Source organism: Misgurnus anguillicaudatus, chromosome 19 (genome assembly GCF_027580225.2).
Source record: "Misgurnus anguillicaudatus chromosome 19, ASM2758022v2, whole genome shotgun sequence".
In the NCBI taxonomy this organism is placed as follows: domain Eukaryota; kingdom Metazoa; phylum Chordata; class Actinopteri; order Cypriniformes; family Cobitidae; genus Misgurnus; species Misgurnus anguillicaudatus.
This window is the reverse complement of record NC_073355.2, coordinates 18557664-18577834: the sequence shown is the minus strand read 5'-3', so window position 1 is coordinate 18577834 and position 20171 is coordinate 18557664. Positions and strand designations below refer to the sequence as shown.

The window sequence follows — 20171 nt, the reverse complement described above, 5'->3', positions numbered from 1 at the left end:
CTGTTAAATAAACATATAAACCAATGCTTAAAATGACATCCGCATTTATGCCAAACGCAACTTTATCCTCACATGAAAACATTCTAAAAATTAGACGAAAGCCACAAATCTAAGCCCCAAGCAACAATGGTAAAAAAATAGGAAAAACAATTGCGCAACCAATACATGAAACTGGCACGAAAAAAATTGTGCCATGGACATGTGAAAACGCAGTAACACACCCCTTAAACGCTCAAAACATTTCGAGCTGAACTCAAATACAGTCACATTCCTATCTTACCATATCTGCGCTACTCACCTGACCAACGGTGAGCTCATACTGCCAGAAGCTGGCGGAAGGCTCCATATCTAGCACCAGTGCTGTGATTGGCTGAAACGCTCGGGGCACAGGGAGTGCCTTCCAGGCAGCGCTGCCTTGAAGGCTTCGTTGAGGGCTTAAAACACCAACGAGTCAGGAGGTCAGCTCCTGCTGAAAAACTGCTAATTAAATCCAGGTGATTGGAACAAAATACTGGAGAGGACTTTTACTCCTGGCACATGGATTTGACACCTCTGCTCCTAAGTGAGAGAAAGATAAAGAAATGAATGAAACCAGGAACATTTAGTTGAACATGTTCAACAACTCTTTAATTTTTTTTTCTTCAAACTTTAAAGATCTTAGTCACCATAGAGCACACACATTATATACGATACAAAATTATATCAATCTTCATATCAAGTAATGTTTATATTAATATTGCATACTGTTCATTACAGGATCAAAGGTTTTTGAAACATTAATGTCAATAAAGCACATCTGAGCAGATAAAAAATAATTATAGAGAGGGATAAATATAAATATTAAATATTTAAAGCACACATTGTGATGTATGCAGCAGCAACTGGATGCTCTCCCCTCTTTTTTTTAATTGTTTGTCTATGATTCGATTAAATTCCTCCACTTCACTGAAATAGTACATAAAGAACATAATCACCGATTAGCAAAAATGCTGTTAAAAGTGGTACACAACACAGTACATGACACAATCTAACACGTGGTATTTTAACAGTCAATTATTATGATGGTCTACTGCAGTAATTCTCAAAGTGTGGTCGCCCCCTAGTGGTCCGCGAAAAGATGACCTATAGGCAAGTGTTTTTAAATCATCTCTTATTTAAGAAGATTTTTAATGCTTTTGCAAGACTGTTTTAATAACGTATAATGGATCGGTGGCTAAACCAAAAAAAGGTTAAAAGAAAAGAACAAGCGTCCCCTGAAAGCAGCATCACAAAGGCCTACTGAAGCCGGGATCGATGACACCGAGTCACGGCCACTGGCCACCACACTCCCGCCGACCATGGAGCGAAAACCATGTGAGAAAGTTAAGCGAAAATATAACAATGAGTACATAAAGTTTGGATTTTCCTGGACTGGGGATCTTGAGGATGCTAGACCTCACTGTGTTTTGTGTTATGAAATATTGGCTAATGAAGCAATGAAACCATCCAAACTCAAGCGTCACTTCGAGTCTAAGCACAAAGATTGTACAGGTAAACCAGTGTCATTTTTTGAGAGAAAACGTGATGAGCTTGAGCGACACATGAGTAAAAACACTTCACAGTTTTTTATGCCCGGTGAAAATGCAAAGGCTACGGAGGCATCATACAAAGTGTCTCTACTAATTGCAAAAACTGGAAAACCACATTCAATTGGAGAGACTCTAGTTAAGCCTGCTGCCGAAGTTATGGCAAACGTAATGCTAGGGAAGAAAGCTAGTGATGACATGCACAAAGTACCTCTGTCCAATGACACTGTCCAACGACGCATAACTTCAATGTCCGAAAATATCCAAGAGCAGCTGATCACACGATTACACCAGAGTCCCTTCTTTTCTCTTCAATTGGACGAGTCCACGGACATTGGTAACGAAGCAAATCTTCTGTGTTTTGTCAGATACATCCATGCGCGCTCAGTTCATGAGGATTTTCTCTTCTGTAAATCCCTTCCAACGAACACAACAGGAGAAGCGATCTTTGATGCACTAAATGACTTCATTGTGCATAATAAAATTGACTGGAAATGTTGTGTTGGAGTTTGCACTGATGGTGCAACTGCGATGACAGCCAAACACAAGGGCCTGGTAACGCGTGTGCGTAATGTTGCTCCATCCGCTGTGTCAACGCATTGCTGCATTCATAGAGAACAGCTCGCGGTGAAAAAGATGCCAAGTTGCCTTAAAACTGTTTTGGACGAGGCAGTTAAAATTGTCAACTCAATCAAAGGCAAGGCCCTCAACTCGCGTCTTTTTAAAGTCCTGTGTGAGGAAATGGGGAGTGAGCACACAAAACTTCTGTTCCACACTGAAGTGCGCTGGTTGTCCCGTGGCAAGGTCCTGTGTCGTCTCTTTGAACTGCCCGATGAAGTAAAATTATTTCTGCACCAAGCTGATGAATTGTATGATCGAATTCATGACTTTATGTGGCTTTCAAAACTAGCCTATCTTGCAGATATTTTCAGCACGCTCAATACGCTCAACTTAGCACTGCAAGGAAACGCGGTCACAGTCTTTAATGTACAGGACAAAATTAAAGGGGCGCGCACCAAATTAAAGCTCTGGTGCGCGCATATCGATCGCCGTGAATTTGACTGTTTCCCCACTCTAGCGGACTTTCTTCTCGAAACTAAAGAGACTCTGGATGACGACACCATCACAGCCATAAAGGAACATCTACAAGGCATTCACATGCAGCTGGAAAAATATTTTCCAGAGCTAGATGTGGACTTTGAGTGGATCAGAAATCCATTTGGTGACATCATTGAGCAATGTACCAAGCTCTCAATACAAGAAGGCAATAGTCTTGCGGACATTGCATCAGATGGAGGTCTCAAAATGTCATTCAAACAACAGCCCTTAACAGACTTCTGGGCTCAGCTCCTTCCTGAACATCCAAAGCTTGCAGAATCTGCCCTCAAAGTGCTTATGCCCTTCCCAACTACATACAACTGTGAGGTTGGGTTTTCCACACTGGTTGGTTTGAAAACAAAACAGCGCAACAGACTAAACGTGGAGCCTAGTATGAGACTGAAACTCTCCTCTTTGGAGCCAGACATTCAGAAACTGATGTGTGATAAGCAGCACCACTCGTCTCATTAATATTCACGTTAAGTTTTAGATGGAAATCTCAAAAAATAAAATCCACAGATCTATTTGTTTTGTAATTTACCAGTTTTTGTTTCATTTGTAAAATTCCAGTTATTTCACTGATAGTGGACATTAAGGGGAACATTAATTTCCAGCATGTTATTGTTACCATAGTTACAACGTTGGTTACGTAGGTAACCGTGGTTCTATGACTGGCGGAAGACCGCCAGATGGACTGAGTGGATACCTTCCTCTTCTAATCGAGAACCCAATATAACAGCTGTCACCTGGTGACCTTAATGACGTGCCTGACTATAAATAGCTTCCTACACGTCATCACTTCCTCTAAAGTCTTCTCGGTGACCCGAGTGACTCGAGGCTCTGGCGGTCTTCCGCCAGTCATAGAACCACGGTTACCTACGTAACCAACGTTCTATTTCCTTGGCTACAGACCGCCAGATGGACTGAGTGGAAGACGAATATAAAATCTGTCACGAGGGTCTAAGAACATACAACATCCTTAAATATGGTTACTTGATTGCCTATACAGAAGTCATTCAGGTAATGTAATAACAGCAAAAGTTAAACAGTATCCATACTGGTCTGCAAGTCGTTCTTGATAGAATCAACTGTCAAACGTTATAAATGTAAATGACAATAAAACAACCAAACCACAGAAGTATGAGATTCTTTCATTTATTTTTAATATCTCAGTTTCAATGATTATCTCCAGATGTGCATGAACCCATTCTTAGACTGGCTTCCTCGCCCAGCACTGCTATTGCGCAATTATTTGGAACATCAACCACATTAAGTCTATAGAATCTGGAAAACGTGGACGGTGAAGCCCAAGTTGCTGCTCCGCAAATATCTGCGAGCTGCACCCCCCGCAAAGCCGCCCAAGATGTTGCCACAGAGCGGGTGGAGTGACATTTCACTGGATCAGGCAGAACCCTGTGAGCGGAGACATAGGAGCACGTAATGACCTCCGTTATCCAATGAGCCAGTCTCCCTTTTGACAGGGGAGATCCTTTACTTCGATCTGCAAAACAAACAAATAACTGGTCAGTAGTTCTCCAAGAAGCCGTCCTGTCCACATAAAGACGCAGCGATCTCACAGGACAAAGCTCCTGATTCATTCCCCTGTCAGAGTGAAATGCCGGTAGTATCAGAGGGGGGTTAGCGACATGACTCGACAACACCTTCGGTAAAAAGGCGGGATTCGGCCACAACATACCTTGTGAGTCTTCCGGACCCCATTTTAAACATTGCGAAGCCACCGAGAGTGCGTGTAACTCACTCACACGTTTTGCCGACGAAATGGCCAACAAAAAAGCAGTTTTTAAAGAAAGCCATTTTATATCAGCTGTAGACAGTGGTTCAAATGGCAAGGTACAAAGACTTTCTAGGACAATATTAAGATCCCATTGCGGAATCATAATTCTACAAGGGGGGTTTAGTCGGTTAACACCTCTCAAAAAAGCAACCACTAATTTATGCGTCCCGACAGAAATACCGTCTATGAGACCTCTGTGCGCTGATAATGCTGCCACATAAACCTTTATTGTGGAGTATGACCGACCCAACGTTAACAAGGTTTGCAAAAATTCCAGAATATTGGTTATAGTGCATGACTGGGGATTTATTTGATTTTCGCTACACCACCTCGAAAACAGTTTCCACCTGTTCTGATACTGCGCTCTAGTCGACGGTGCCCGAGCGTTTATAATAGTGTCCCTGACCCCCTGCGAACAGACCAAAAGGCTGGGGTCGCCCCCAGCGGCCAAACGCACAATTTCAGAGTTTGAGGTTGGTCGTGCTGTAGTTTGCCATTCAGCTGTGTCAAAAGATCTGGGCTGCACGGCAACCGGACTGGAGGACCAGTTAAGAGACGTTGAAGGAGACGAAACCACGGTCTGCTCGGCCAACACGGGGCTATTAATAATAGCGGTTGGCTCGTTACACGAATACGACTGAGAACTAACCAAATCAGGGGAAATGGGGGAAATGCATATAGGAGACCACTCGGCCAATTGTGGGCTAATGCATCCTGTCCTAGAGACTCCGTCTCCCTCCTCAGAGAGAAAAACTTTGGACAGACAGCCGACTGACTGTCGGCAAACAGATCCACCACTGCCGTGCCATATGTGTTCCAGATTAACTGAATTATCTCTGGGTGGAGTTGCCATTCTCCTGACAGCGGAATACTCCGTGACAGAGCATCCGCTACCGTGTTCATCTGCCCCGGAATGTGAACTGCCCTCAATGAGGCTAGATGTATATCTGCCCATAACCAGAGCTCGTGCGCAGCCTGTAGCAGCTTCAGTGATCTCGTGCCCCCCTGATGATTTATATTGAATACTGCTGACATATTGTCCGACCGTATTAACACATGTTCGTGGATCAGCTGATTCTGAAAATATCGTAGCGTTAGGAACGCTGCTTTCAACTCTAGATAGTTGATATGCTGAAAACGGAGCTCCTCTCCCCAAATTCCTTTCACTCCTCTCTGTTTCCATACTCCTCCTTAGCCCTGCTGACTCGCATCTGTGGTAACAATTACCCTCTTCGCCGGGGGTGGACCCATAGGAACCCCGCGAAGAAGGAACTCCATGCTGTGCCAAGGCTGTAGTGCCCGTCGAGCAGTGTGCGTCACTCTCACCAGTGTGTACTTCTGAGTTTTTACTGACAGGTGTCTGCCCGTCAGCCAGCGCTGAATTGGTCTTAGGTACAGCATACCCAACCTGATCACAGGTGTCGCTGCAGCCAGCATGCCCACTAGTCGTAACAGGGTGAGATATCTCACCCGTCTGCCTTGTTTCATCCCGGTTATTAGGCTCAAAATGTTTTGAGCTCTTATCTTTGTAAGAGATGCCGTCATTGCGCGAGAGTTTAACCGAACCCCGAGAAATTTAATGCTTTGCGCCGGCGTAAACTGGCATTTGGCCCGATTGACCACAAATCCCAGATTCGCAACGTGATTTAACAGTTGTTGCAAGTTGTCTGTCAATTTTGAAGGGTTCTCTGCACACAACAGCCAATCGTCTAGGTATGGAAGCACGCAAATGCCCCTTTGTTGCAAGGGTGCAAGAGCGGTCTGAACGATTTTGGAAAACACCCTTGGGGCTAAGGATAGCCCGAATGGGAGTACCTTGAATTGGAATGTCTTTCCTTGGAACCGGAATCGCAGGAAACAACGGTGTCGGGGCGCGATAGGTACGTGAAAATACGCGTCCTTTAAATCTACTTTCACCATCCAATCTCGCGGCTCGACTGTCCGCAGAACATCCGCCAGCCGCAGCATACGAAAGGGTAGGAATTTTAAAGTCTTGTTTAGATTCCTCAAATCCAATATAGGACGAAAGCCTCCGTCTTTTTTTGGAATGACGAAGTAAACGGAGAAAAACCCCTGTGTCGACGCAGGTGGTTTTACTTCTTCGATTGCGTCTTTCACCAGTAATGATTGAATTTCTGTGCAAAGAATTTTGTGCTTTTCTGGGCTCGTCGTGATTGAAAGACGAATCCCCGTGTTCACGAGAGGCCGGCGACGAAACTGTAGGTTGTAACCTTGTGAAATTGTATTTAGAATCCATTGATTTGTTGTTATTGAATGCCAAAAACGGATTTGTGAAACTGAAAACTTGTTCGTCGCCACCGGCCTCAACGAGTCAACCCTGCCTACGTGAGGATTTTGTATCTCTGGGGGGGTGATTATCAGAGGCCCCCATATATCTCAAGCGATTCAATGTTCTAGCCGGAGGTCCATATGGACGGGTTTGCTGGCCTCTGTAAGGTCCGCTAGGTTGCGGCTCTCGACCGGGAAACTGGTGGCGTGAGGAAAACGCAGACCTACCCCGGCGGAACGAATAGAGCGGATAGCCGGGTGCTTTAAATGACGTGCGTTGTTTTCCCAACTGATTCCGTGCCTCTGAAGCAACCAGTCTACGGTCTAACGCTTCTTGAGCCGCTGGCCCAAATATCTGACCGGGAACCAATGGAAGCTGACGCAAGGCGGCTCTACAAGGTTCGGAAAAAGGCGACTGTGCGATCCATACCTGACTGCGAGCCTGAACTAACAACCCCATGGCTTTCCCACAGTGACCCGCTATTGATCCCACAGACCTAAGGGCTACATTAACCAGCTCTGCAGCTGTAGCTTCAGGTGAGTTAAGCGAGGCATTGATTGCTAATAAGACATGTGCCAGTGTATTAACAGTTCTCCCTAAACAGGCTGTTGAGTTATATATTTTCCCTATTAAATTATCTGTCCTTCTGCACTCCATATTCGGGCATCTCGGATCCTGTCTTAATGCTTCATCGGGTGGCACAATTAAAGATGCCACTGCAGGTTGTACTGTGGGCATTGCCCCTAGTCCTATTGGACCAGGCTCTTGCATTGCTGCCAACAGACGTGAAACACGATCCAGTCTGGTTGAATGAGCCGATTTAAATGCTTGTGAAAATACCTCCGTAAAATCTGGCGATTGAGGAATATTAAACACATTGGAGCGCGGCAAAGAATGGCAAAGGCGATTCGTATGCGCGGTTTCCGTTGCTGAAGTGGGGTCCATGCCTAACTGCGCTAAAGCAGTCTTTATTATCTTAACTAGATCGTCAGATGAAAGCGAACTTTCGCTATGATCGTCCCCCTCATCCTCACTATCAATCATCCCTGGTTCTTTATCTAAAGGAAACCGATCTTCCGAGAACAGCGAGTCTGTTGCTGCCACGGAGACACAGTCAAACTCATCCAAGGATACTGTATAATCAGGTTGTGGAAGGGACGGGGTTTCAGACTCTTCCCTACCCGATTCAAAATTCTCAGAAGCTGGCTGGGGTTGTAATTTAGCCAAAAACTCCTGAATTTTTCCCATACCATCAGCCAATTCATCTACTCTACGCGCAAGATCCTTCTTGGCTTCTTTTTTCTTTTGACAAGGAGCGGAAGCCGATGCTTTTCGTTTTACAGCTCCCTCCTTAATCTTTTTAAAAGCCGCCAGTCGAACGCGTCTTACTTCTAGAGGCATCACGCTGCAATGCATGCATGGATCCTCCAGCGCCTCTTTAAGATGATCAATGCCGAGACAGCTCGGGCATTGATCATGAGCATCCTCGAGCTCCATGCGCTGTTGACAAGACGCGCGGACAAACTCATGGTAATTGTAGGTAACTGGAAACACCACTACCTTTGTCAATAACAATTAACGCCAATCAATTCCTACGGGCGGTTTGGAAAAACCACTCTCACCCTCTTAAGTAATTGTCTAATTATGCAGGGATACAGCTTGTGGAACTTTGTCCTAGATAGCTGCACTCGCACCGCTGCAGGTTCTCAAACTAGACGAGAAGACGAAAGAGGAAGTGATGACGTGTAGGAAGCTATTTATAGTCAGGCACGTCATTAAGGTCACCAGGTGACAGCTGTTATATTGGGTTCTCGATTAGAAGAGGAAGGTATCCACTCAGTCCATCTGGCGGTCTGTAGCCAAGGAAATAGAACCATAGTTACACTTCATATACCCACCACCTCAGTCACTTAATGGCTCTTTGGAATGACATTAAGTGGGACCTGGGTTGTTACAGTATGTTTAATTGCAGTTTTTGTTCATATTAAACTGCAGTTTATTTCAACTTAAATTTTTCAAATTAAATAAAATGCATGTACTATTTTCTGATCATATCATTGCATGTGTGTTTGAATAATTCGTTTTTGACTTGAAACAGTTAATACATTTATAAAAATAAATTTAGTTTATCCTTCCTATTTTGTTGTTTTTTGGGTGCGTGTTAAAGTGAGATTCTGTTAGGTGGTCCTCAGAAAAAAATTGGAAGATAAAGTGGTCCTTGGGCTGAAAAAGTTTGAGAAACACTGGTCTACTGTTATGTCTGACTATAAATGTCACATGTCTCAATGAACATTATAAAACCACATCTAAATGAAGAGACATACTCATGTATTGTTTGGTAACGTTAAAAATGCTGACTGTGAGCATGTGACAGCTAAAACATTTAGATTATTTTAACTAAAAAAATAACAAAAAACGAGTAACTAACAAGTTTTTACAACCAGCGTAATACAGTTTTCTTGTACTGTCACTAAGTCAACACAAGCTTTCATGCAACAGTTTAATTAAACGAATGTGCTAACAAGTCATTTAGAGCATTATTCTATGTAAAGCACGTTGAATGACCCCATGTTAATGAAATGCTACACAAATAAACTTGCCTTGCTATATTACGTATGATGGATATGCATTCAAGAATATTTAGCAAATCACAATCACTTCGGCTATGTTAACTTTTCAATGAAATGCATCACGATTGTATATAATTTTCAAATAAAAATTGATTCACATTTGATACTCACACTTGCATGATTTTTTTCCCCAAACCAGTTCAGATAGGCGTTTTACTTAAACATGATCTCAGGGGCAGAAAGAAATTTGATTGGTTCACAAAAATGACAATGAAAGTCCCCAACCGGAGCCTTCAAGGCAGCTTCTGCAGTGAAGCAGTTTGAACTCACCGTTGGTCAGGTGAGTAGCGCAGATGGTTAGATAGGAATGTGACTGATTTTGAATTCAGCTCAAAATGTTTTGAGCATTTAATTTACATGTTTCCATGTTTCCACGGATTGACTTTCTTTAAAAAAAAAAGTTTAAAATTGAAAGAATCACACATATCTAACCCCAATCGACAAAGGTTTGAATAAAGGACAAAAATTGAGTATCCATTACGTTAAACTGGCACGAATAAGAAAGTCATGCCACATGAAAACGTGGAAACACGTTACTTAAAAGCATGTAACATTTCGAGCTGAACTCAAAACCAGTCACATTCCTATCTAACCATCTGCGCTACTCACCTGACCAACGGTGAGCTCGAACTGCTTCACTGCAGAAGCTGCCTTGAAGGCTCCGGTTGAAGACTTTCATTGGTCATTTTTGTGAACCAATCAAATTTCTTTCTGCCCCTGAGCTCATGTTTAAGTAAAACTCCTATCTGAACTGGTTTGGGAAAAAAATCAAGCCTCGCACACGGCACGTAGGAGTTTCCCTTACTCAAACATGTTCTGAGGGCAGAAAGAATGTGATTGGTTCATAAAAAACGACCAATCAAAATGCTCGTTACTGGTTTAAGCCCTCGACGGAGCCTCCAAGGCAGCTTCTGCAGTGAAGCAGTTCGAGCTCACCGTTGTTCAGATGAGTAGCGCAGATGTGGTAAGATAGGAAAGAGACTGTTTTTGAATTCAGCTCAAAACATTTCAAGCATTTAAGTGACACGTTTTTATGTGTCCGTGACACGTATTGGTTGTTCAATTGTTTTTCCTATTTTCTTACCGTTGTTGCTTGGGATTGGGGTAGAACAACTTTGTTACATAAAATGACATCCTAATCCAACTCTAACCCCAACTCCATGCAAGAACATTTTAAATTTCTGACAAATAAACGTATAAACCACTGCCATTCTAACCCAAACCCAACTTTATCCTCGCGCGAAAACAGTTTAAAAATGTGATGAAAACCATAAATCTAACCCAAATCCCAATTGACAATGGTTTGAAAAAAGGAAAGAAAAATGAATAACCAATACGTGAAAGAAAGTCGTGCCACGGATACGTGAAAACATCCTCTGGAAGTTTGTACAGCCCACTTGCGGCTAAAGCTCCACCCACTTGCTGCTAACACACCCATTTGCAGCTGGCTCCGACCTCCGTTTATACCCCTTTCGGCAGTGCTGCCTTGAAGGCTTCGTTGAGGGTTTTAAACACCAGCGAGCCAGGAGGTCACCTCCTGCTGAAAAACTGTGCTAATTAGCAAATCCAGGTGATTGAAACAAAATTCTAGAGAGGACTTTTACTCTTGGCACATGGATTACCCACCTCTGGACACAGACTTTAAAGAAGAGACGCACACAGCCACAGGCTTCCATGCATTAGGAAAATTAATAAATGCTTTATTTAGGCTATAGTATATTTTCTATAGACGTGTAAAACCATATTTTGGCGGATTGTTTTTTACTTTCATTGTTTTTACTAGTTTGCCTGCCCATTTAGTCCTAATAATTAATTGAACCTAAACAAACTTGGCTTGCTGTTCTCGAAGGCAGCTCGAATCTTGGTCGGGTTGGAGACCCAATTCCAAGTAACAGAACAGAAGAAAAATCCAGTGAAGGAGGAGAGATGCCAGAAGAATTGCGGCTGTACGCAGAGGCACGGAGACTTACGTTTACCATGATTTTAATGATGATTGACAAACCTACATTAAAAGTGTAGCTGTTAAAATATTATTAGCCTAATAGTTTATTTTGATCATGGTGCTACGATCGATGGATAATTCTGAAGTTGTTTTAAAGAAGAATAAAATAATTACTTTTCAGTCATTTGCTATGGAGATAATTTTATCTCATTAAAAATTCACGCAAAAAACATGATTCACACATGCGTAGACTATTTCACATGCATGAAATCTAATTTACATACACAAAAAATATATATATTCGCAAAAAACGATGTACATACACAAAATAAAAATACATATTCATAAAATACGTTTCACAAACGAAAAAAAAAACAATTCACAAATGTAGAACTGTGTACGAAAAGTTTTACATTTTGAGTTTATCATAACTGTGAATGTACGAATCGTCTTTTTTGTGTGTGAATTGCTTTGAATTCATGTGTGTGTTTTTTGAGACTTTGTTGGCAGCGCGCTCTCCAACGTGGGTCACTCGTACTCTTTAGCCAATCAGATGCAAGCTTACCATTCAACCAATCATAACCCGCCAAGAGCGCAGCACTCAAGGAGCTCAGCATTGCACACCTTTTGCGCAATCTGGCTCTCCTCACGTATTTCCGGAAAAATCTGAGCGTATTTACTTAGCACATTTCGTATCTGAGTGTACTAGCAGCAAAATGCTTTCATAAAATTTATTTGAGAGCGATCTATAACTAAAGTATATTTATAGCATTATATAGTTAACCATTCTAGTAATGGCTTCCAGAAAGTTTAAATATCAAAAGCGGAAAGAAAGTAGTTAAGCTGAACATTGCTGTGTCCAGTTATGTGAGGACTCCTCAAAGTTCAAATCTGTATGAGTTTCCAAATGTTTTTTGTGGACAAAAAACACGCAGAAAATGGATTCACAACATTCAACGCGAGCGATTTAACATCACTTCTCATACAAGGATCTGCAGTCATTTTAAAAGTGATGATTTGATCGTGCTATTGAGCCTTAAAGTGCGTCTCTGGCTTTGAAAGGACGTTGCCTTATCCAGTGAACCAAGTATTGCATTTAGTTTTGTTCAGGTATAAATAATATTGACATGTATATAATCAGCTTTTATTCAGTGTTGCCTGCACTGCAGGAATGTAAATATTGACTTTACACATTTGCAATGCAGTAATGTATTTAAATATACTGTAAATAACTTTTATTTAGTGTTGCATGCACTGCAGGAATGTAAACATGTAAATATAAATGACTTTGTACATTTGCAATGCAGTAATGAATGTAAATATACTGTAAATAACTTTTATTTAGTGTTGCATGCACTGCAGGAATGTAAACATGTAAATATAAATGACTTTGTACATTTGCAATGCAGTAATGAATGTAAATATTACGGTGGCCCTGAGGTGCAATTTTATTTACAAGATTTAAAACAAATTTACAAGTTTTTTAACAAATTTACAAGTTTTTTTTAACAAATTTAAAAAAAATTTAATAAATGTACAAGTTTTTCAACAAATTTACAAGTTTAACAAATTTACAAGTGTTTAAACAAATTTACAAGTGTTTAAACAAATTTACAATGAGTAAATAAATGTACAAGTTTTTTAAACAAATTTACAATGAGCAAACAAAATTACAAGTTTTTTTTAACATATTTACAATAAGTAAACAAATGTACAAGTTTTTTTAAACAAATTTACAAAAGTGTTTAAACAAATTTACAATGAGCGAACAAAATTACATGTTGTAAAACAAATTTACGTTTATTACGGAAAGGGTAGGTACAATACGCTGACGTCACGCATCCGAGACTCCGGTCACGTGGGAAGAAACCCGGAAGTATCGCCGTGAATCACATGAGAGTTGCAAATGCGATGTTGTGTATTAGGCTGTACATCATATTAACGTAAAGAGAGTGATAATATATATCCCTTCATCTATTCCCGAGTGACTCAAAGGGATATTGGACCTTATTTTCAGGTAAGTGAAATAGCTTTAGTTAGCTAACGCTAGCTTTCCAAGTTGCACACGTTTCGGATGGCAGTTATCAAAATAATTCACTGACTTTCTCATTAGATTACAGACAACACGAGAGGGTGCTCCAGGCTTTTTGATCGGGACTGCATTGTTTGTTCGCTCCCGGGGTTGCGTGGACTGGGGCGGGGAGGCGTGGCGGGTTTGTTTGCGTGGTGCTGTGGACTCCAACTACGGGAGGACACTTCAGAGGAATCACAGGGATAACATGGTGTGATTTTTTTTGTCAAAACCAGAACTGACTTCCGAATCCACCTGGAACGCATTTACTTTGATGGAGACAAATGGAAGTCAGTAAAAATTAAGTTGGACTTGTTTTTTTTAACTAATGGCTGCCCAACAGCTTATAAAGCCAGGAACAACACACACACACTTCTAACAAACATGTTACGCACACATTAGAGACGTGTTAAGTAAATAACTGTACATTATTAGAACAACTATTTTACATTAAAGAAACTGCATTTCACTCATTGTTCAAAATATAGTTTTATTTATAAATGAAGTATGAAAAAATATATATATGTACATTTTTAGAACCAATCATATTTACATTAAAAGCCAATGGGTACTAATACACTTTTTTACACAGGGCCATGTAGTTTAGATTTTTTTTCCCTTAATAATAAAAGCCTTCATTTAAAAACTGCATGATGTGTTGTGTTATCTTCTTTGACTAATATTTAAATTTGTTTGATGATCTGAAACATAAAAGTGTGACAAATATCCAATAACATGAGAAATCTGGATGGGGCTAACACTTTTTCACACCACTGTTTATAAATTTGTTCCAATGTATATTTTCTATCTACTGTACAAATTGTAATAGTAAAGCAAAGTAAAAACATTTAAATGAAAAAAGTCTGTTTTTGGGATTAAAGGAATTTTTCACCCAATATATAGATGCATTTGCTTTTTCATTGGAACAGATTTGGAGAAATTCAGCATTACATTGCTTACAATTGGATCCTCTGCAGTGAATGGGTGCCGTGAGAATGAGAGTCCAAACTTTACACCTCTTGTGAAGTGAAAAGATGTTTGGACATTAGCCCATGTTATGCATATTCGACTGACTGTTGCCTTGGACAGATTAAAAGTCCTGTTTTTCCTGTGTTTTTAAACTATGATTGTGTTTATGGTGTGCAATATAGCGTGTGTTCATGTTTTGTGTGTAAAAAAACACAGTATTTTTCACACAATTACTTATCTCTATAGCACTGTTTTCACTGTTCTAAAATCGGGCTGATTTCTTCCTTGTTCTATGAAGTCCCTCCTTCAGAAATATATATCGAGTTTTGATTGTGTAGTAGTTTGTTTAGTGTGTTGTGATTTAACAGCAACTTAGCTTAGCAGAGCCATTTGAGCTTTGCCTGCGACTGACGTATTCCTGTGGGTGAGAGTTAGTAAAAAAAACTCTTCTTTGGATGTCATTCAATCGGGAAGTAGAGGGCTGTAGTCCAAACCGTCCGTTTGCTGTATGCTTTAAAAGGGAAATTCTATTAAAGAAAATATATCGCTTGGCATTGAATTTTGAGCTTTATAATTTACAGGTATTATTTATGCTCTAACAGCAACATTACACACTAACTAAAGTTTAGTTAAACGGGACCTTTAAACCTTACAGCTAAATCTGCGGAAAGAAGCCCCTGCCTCATACAGCAGAGAAACAAGAAAAACTGATCCAGGACACAAATGTTGCGAGCATGATGTTGTGCTCTTCCATAATAGGAGATGTTTCCAGGTAATCATGGTCTTGCAATGCCCCCAAACCACTGTTAGATCTGTGTATTGAGAAAGAGGAGAAAATTGCATGTAAAAAAAAAGATCAAGGAGGTCATAAGATTTATTTACATGTTTTAATTTTCATCAATGAATTGCTTAATTTTTTTCTCACTCTTCTCTTGTGTTCTGATCAGGAAACAAATGGTGGTCCTCCTCTTCTTCCTTTAGTGTTTCAACATCACAGACACTGGAAATTAACATAATCATGATTTCAGTCTTGGCTGTCTATCTATCTATCTATCTATCTATCTATCTATCTATCTATCTATCTATCTATCTATCTATCTATCTATCTATCTATCTATCTATCTATCTATCTATCTATCTATCTGACATAAATGTCAGTTTGCTTAGGCAACATTCGAGTATTTGTAATATGATAAAACATTACAGTACTATCACATTTAGAGAGGATTAAATATAAATATAATTCATAGTATAAATTTTGGTAATTTTAACAAATCGTCTCATTACATAAAATCTTAATCTTTTAAAGATTATTCAGATTATATCATCGAACAAGTTAACGCACCCTTGATTCCTCTGAAGTGTCCTCCTGGGTTGGAGTTTACAGCACCATGTAAACAAACTCGTCACGCTTCCCCGTTTCAGTCTATGTAACCCCGGGAGCGAACAAACAATGCAGTCCTGATTAAAAAGTTTGGAGCACCCTCTCGTGTTGTCTGTAATCTAATGAGAAAGTCAGTGAATTATTTTGATAACTGCCATCCGAAACGTGTGCAACTTAGAAAGCTAGCGTTAGCTAACTAAAGCTATTTCACTTACCTGAAAATAAGGTCCAATATCCCTTTGAGTCACTCGGGAATAGATGAAAGGATATATATTATCACTCTCTTTACGTTAATATGATGTACAGCCTAATACACAACATCGCATTTGCAACTCTCATGTGATTCACGGCGATACTTCCGGGTTTCTTCCCACGTGACCGGAGTCCCGGATGCGTGACGTCAGCGTATTGTACCTACCCTTTCCGTAATAAACGTAAATTTGTTTTACAACATGTAATTTTGTTCGCTCATTGTAAATTTGTTGAAAAACTTGTACATTTATTTAAAAAATTGTAAATTTGTTAAAAAAAAAACTTGTAAATTTGTTAAAAAAAACTTGTAAATTTGTTAAAAAACGTGTAAATTTGTTAAAAAAACTTGTAAATTTGTTTTAAATCTTGTAAATAAAATTGCACCACAGGGCCACCGTAAAATATACTGTAAGTAACTTTTATTCAGTGTTGCATGCACTGCAGGAATGTAAACATGTGGCTTTGAACATTTACAATGCAGTAATGTATTTAAATATACTGTAAATAACTTTCATACAGTGTTGCCTGCACTGCATGAATGTAAAACTAAATGACTTCGAACATTTACATTGCAGTAATGTATGTATGTAATATACTGTAAATAACTACCTTAACTTCAGAAATGTAAACATGTAAATATAAATAACTATCAAGCAACAGATGTGTCAAGGCTGTAGCCAAATAGTTGCAGAGGTTGTAGTTATGGGGCATCTTGATAGCGATTAAGGTTGCGTGTTGTTGCTGCTGGTATGACAGCACACTTCCATACTAAACTCTGCCAAAGCCAAAATCCACCAAAGAATTGACAAGCTTCCTTTCTTTGGGTCTTGCAGACAGAACCTCTGAAAATACACAGAAAACACACAGTGGTCATGTTAACATTAATAAAAATTACAGCAAAGTTTGGAATACAACATTACAGTAAAATGTAGATTAAATAAAAATTACCATTGTTCTAGGTCTGTGTCAGCTCACAACCGTTTCAGTACAGATGTGAACTTCACTGATGCCAAGCTCTGAGTAGTGCAACAACGTGCTGTCCCAGCAACACAAGAACAACTGCTCTGTGACAGTATTATACGACGAGAGTCCTTTAATACAATCGGTGAATAAATGACATTAAACAATATCAAGAATTAAGAATCAATGTTATATGTAAACTGATTCTAAATATGACACATGTAAACTCTTTTTACTAGGCTACTGTCCACTTATGAACAGATTTAGCCTGTCTATGCACAGATGTAGAACCCACAAAAACGTCTGCTTAAAATGTAAGTGTTTACTATTTAAATAAATAGATAAATAATACAAAGATCAATATTAACTGGTCAGAAACAGAGACGAGGATTTAGCATGAGATGAGAATACTTAACGTACTCTCAAAGTTGTTGATTTAACTTTAAAAAACACTTCTCCTTCTTACACTCTAAAAAGAATCCGTAAAAAAAACGGACAAAGTACTGTGTAAATATGAAGGAATTTTCCGTATTTATGTTTTACAGGCATTTATCTGTTTTTTTAATAACATGTTGCATTATGGGTACAATAACTCCTGCTGCAATCTTTCACTTTTGCCTCTCTATCACCATCTCTGTTTGAAACCTAAAATTACAACTTGCTTGCAGTTATTTTCTAACATGGATGATGTTTAACTTCTAAACAAATGCTGTCAGATTAAGATACAAGTGTTAAACTATTCCAGCATTGACATATGTGATTTAGTAGACAAATCTTCTTTCTGATGTGACGTGTAAGTCAAATGGATATTTACCACAACATTTATCACATTAAATCTACAGTTTGTGTTTGTTTTAGATTCATTTGAAGTCACCACTATGGAGATTAGTGTTCCCTTTAGTTAGGCTTTTGTCCCTTGACCTTCCAGAACTGACTCTACTCTTTTAACATTGCAACAGTGTTTTTGCTTGTAGCAATTACAACTTGTTTGTTGCTTGAGGAAGGAGAATTGTCTATGTTGTCATCTAAGCTTGATTGTTTTTATGTAATGTTGCCTAACATTTAAATATGAAACGATACAATAAAAATGATGAGCTGAAATGTATAAAAGTGACACTCTATGCCGATCTAAAAACACACTGTATTGAATAAGATTGCTGTAAATCTGTCAGCTGTGGTTTTTGCTTCAGAGATATCAACACTTTGGATACAAATCTCAACAATGGTGAGCAGGGCTGGACTGGGACAAAAATTTGGCCCTGGCATTTTGGCCCAAACCGGCCCACACTACATATATTTACAAATACCACCCATCTTTGCACGCCTTTAAGCAATAGCAACTCCAATTCCATAAAACAACAAACACTTCTAGAACGTGTTATTTATTAATGCAGTAAAACTGTATAATCCACATGAATCCTTAAACAAGCTTCATCCTTCAAACATTTGTAAACATTTTTGTTAGGTCCTAAAAACACTATTCACTACACACCGTAGCCTATAATAAATAATGAACACAACAAAAATATTCCTATCTGATTAACTGTCATATTATATGTTGATTACAGTTTTTCTGAATTGCTAAAACACTAAACCCCAATCTCTGAACCAAATTCATAGCGGCCTAAACACATTCGTCATGCACTCTTTTGGCTAAAGTCTAAACAAACTTCTGAGTAAAACACACATTTTACACTGCAATGAACTTGTTTTATAAATGCTAAACACAGGCAGGCTGCTAAAGATGAACACAACTACAACTCAGTTGTCATCAAGCAAACACAACAACTCAAAATTGTACACGCTTTTTTCTAATGGTATTCTTTACCAATTGTGTGGATTGTAAACAGTCTGAGAGGCAGATGAAGAGTACCCTATGATGAAGAACAGGACACCAGAGATGGTGCAATTGGCAAAATTTGCCATTGAATTGCTGACTTTTAACAAAATACAAGTGCTGCTTACAGTAATATTAAAAACTGATTATTACTTGCAGTACTTACAGGAAAGTATTCACTACTACATTCACTGAACTAAACTTGTGTGATTACAGTAATAGAGCTTTTTAACATTATCTGTCAATTGTGTTGTTATATACAATAAACATATATTTTGTCTGTAAGCAGATGTCCTGGATTGTTTGATTTTGCTTGAAGAGAAATGACACGTTTTGAAACAGACAATCAACAAAAAATCTACGAATTAGATACACTCTCGTAGTCACTAACACAGTCTCACTTGACCATTCGTCAATATGTGACGCGGAGGGTATACCTTTCGCGTCATTTTTTGACGAACTGGGGACTTCAATACTATTACGTCCGTTGCATTCTCTTCTCCTATTTTCTTACCATTTTCGCGTCGGTTTAGGGTTAGATTACGCAAAATTAAACCGTGTACGCGAAATTAAACAGTGTACGCGAAATTAAACAGTTGTCACCTGGCGTTGGGGTTAGAAACAATTGTCACCTGGCGTTGGGGTTAGAGTTAGGTTTGGGTAGGGATGTCATTATGTAAATCTAACCCTAAACCGACGCGAAAATGGTAAGAAAATATGAGAAGAGAATGCAACGGACGTAATAGTATTGAAGTCCCCAGTTCGTCAAAAAATGACGCGAAAGGTATACCCTCCGCGTCACATATTGACGAATGGTCAAGTGTCGTCAAATATTGACTGGGTTGTAGTCACAGAGCAAAGAGTGCAATTATTTTGTTGCAGCTTTATCACCATAATTGTGTGTTTTTGACTTGGTTTTATCAAGGGGTATCTATCTAAACTTGTGTTTTGAAAGCAGTTCTGCTTACCGCAACTCACTTCTCCCTCGTCTCTCTCTCCCTCTCCTCACTGACATTTTGCGTGCTGGTGCTGCCAGTGCCACGCGCCACCATCATCATCATCATCATCACCAGCGACGCGAGTTGAAGAAAACAGTTGTGTTATTTTCCAGCGTCTGCCTGAAGAGTCTGTTTCTTTTTGTCGCGCAGTTTTTCTTCACCTCCCTTGAGTTTTTTCTCCATCTCTCTCTCTCTATTTTGACACGTGAACTGACCGACGTTGCACGCTCGCTTGCACAGAGACCAAAGCGGTGATTGGGCCAGCTTTATGTCATTAAAAAAAATAACCAATTGGCTGCTGCTTAAATGTGAGTGGGCCGGTCTATTTAGGGTAAAAAAAGGACGATGACTGGGCTGGTCCGTCATTGGGCCAGCTTAAT

At 39.6% G+C, this 20171-nt stretch overlaps 1 protein-coding gene and 1 long non-coding RNA gene across 2 annotated transcripts; one reads left to right on the top strand and one right to left on the bottom strand.

Annotated features, from left to right (window-relative positions):
- Nucleotides 1-1337: 1337 nt before the first annotated feature.
- LOC141350829 (zinc finger BED domain-containing protein 5-like) lies at nt 1338-3134 on the top strand. Its single transcript, XM_073856636.1, has one exon. It carries the CDS (start codon nt 1338-1340, stop codon nt 3132-3134), a length of 1797 nt encoding a protein of 598 aa, XP_073712737.1.
- Nucleotides 3135-13841: 10707 nt separating this feature from the next.
- Nucleotides 13842-16205, bottom strand: LOC129421814 (uncharacterized). The gene is made up of 5 exons (XR_012359174.1): nt 15960-16205; nt 15706-15863; nt 15286-15360; nt 15014-15172; nt 13842-14871 (listed from the first exon to the last, which is right to left on the bottom strand). It is a non-coding gene; the product is annotated as an uncharacterized lncRNA (long non-coding RNA).
- Nucleotides 16206-20171: the final 3966 nt, after the last annotated feature.

Coding starts and splice junctions, on each gene's coding strand:
- LOC141350829 (XM_073856636.1), top strand. CDS start 1,338: ATGGAGCGAAAACCATGTGAGAAAGTTAAGCGAAAATATAACAATGAG.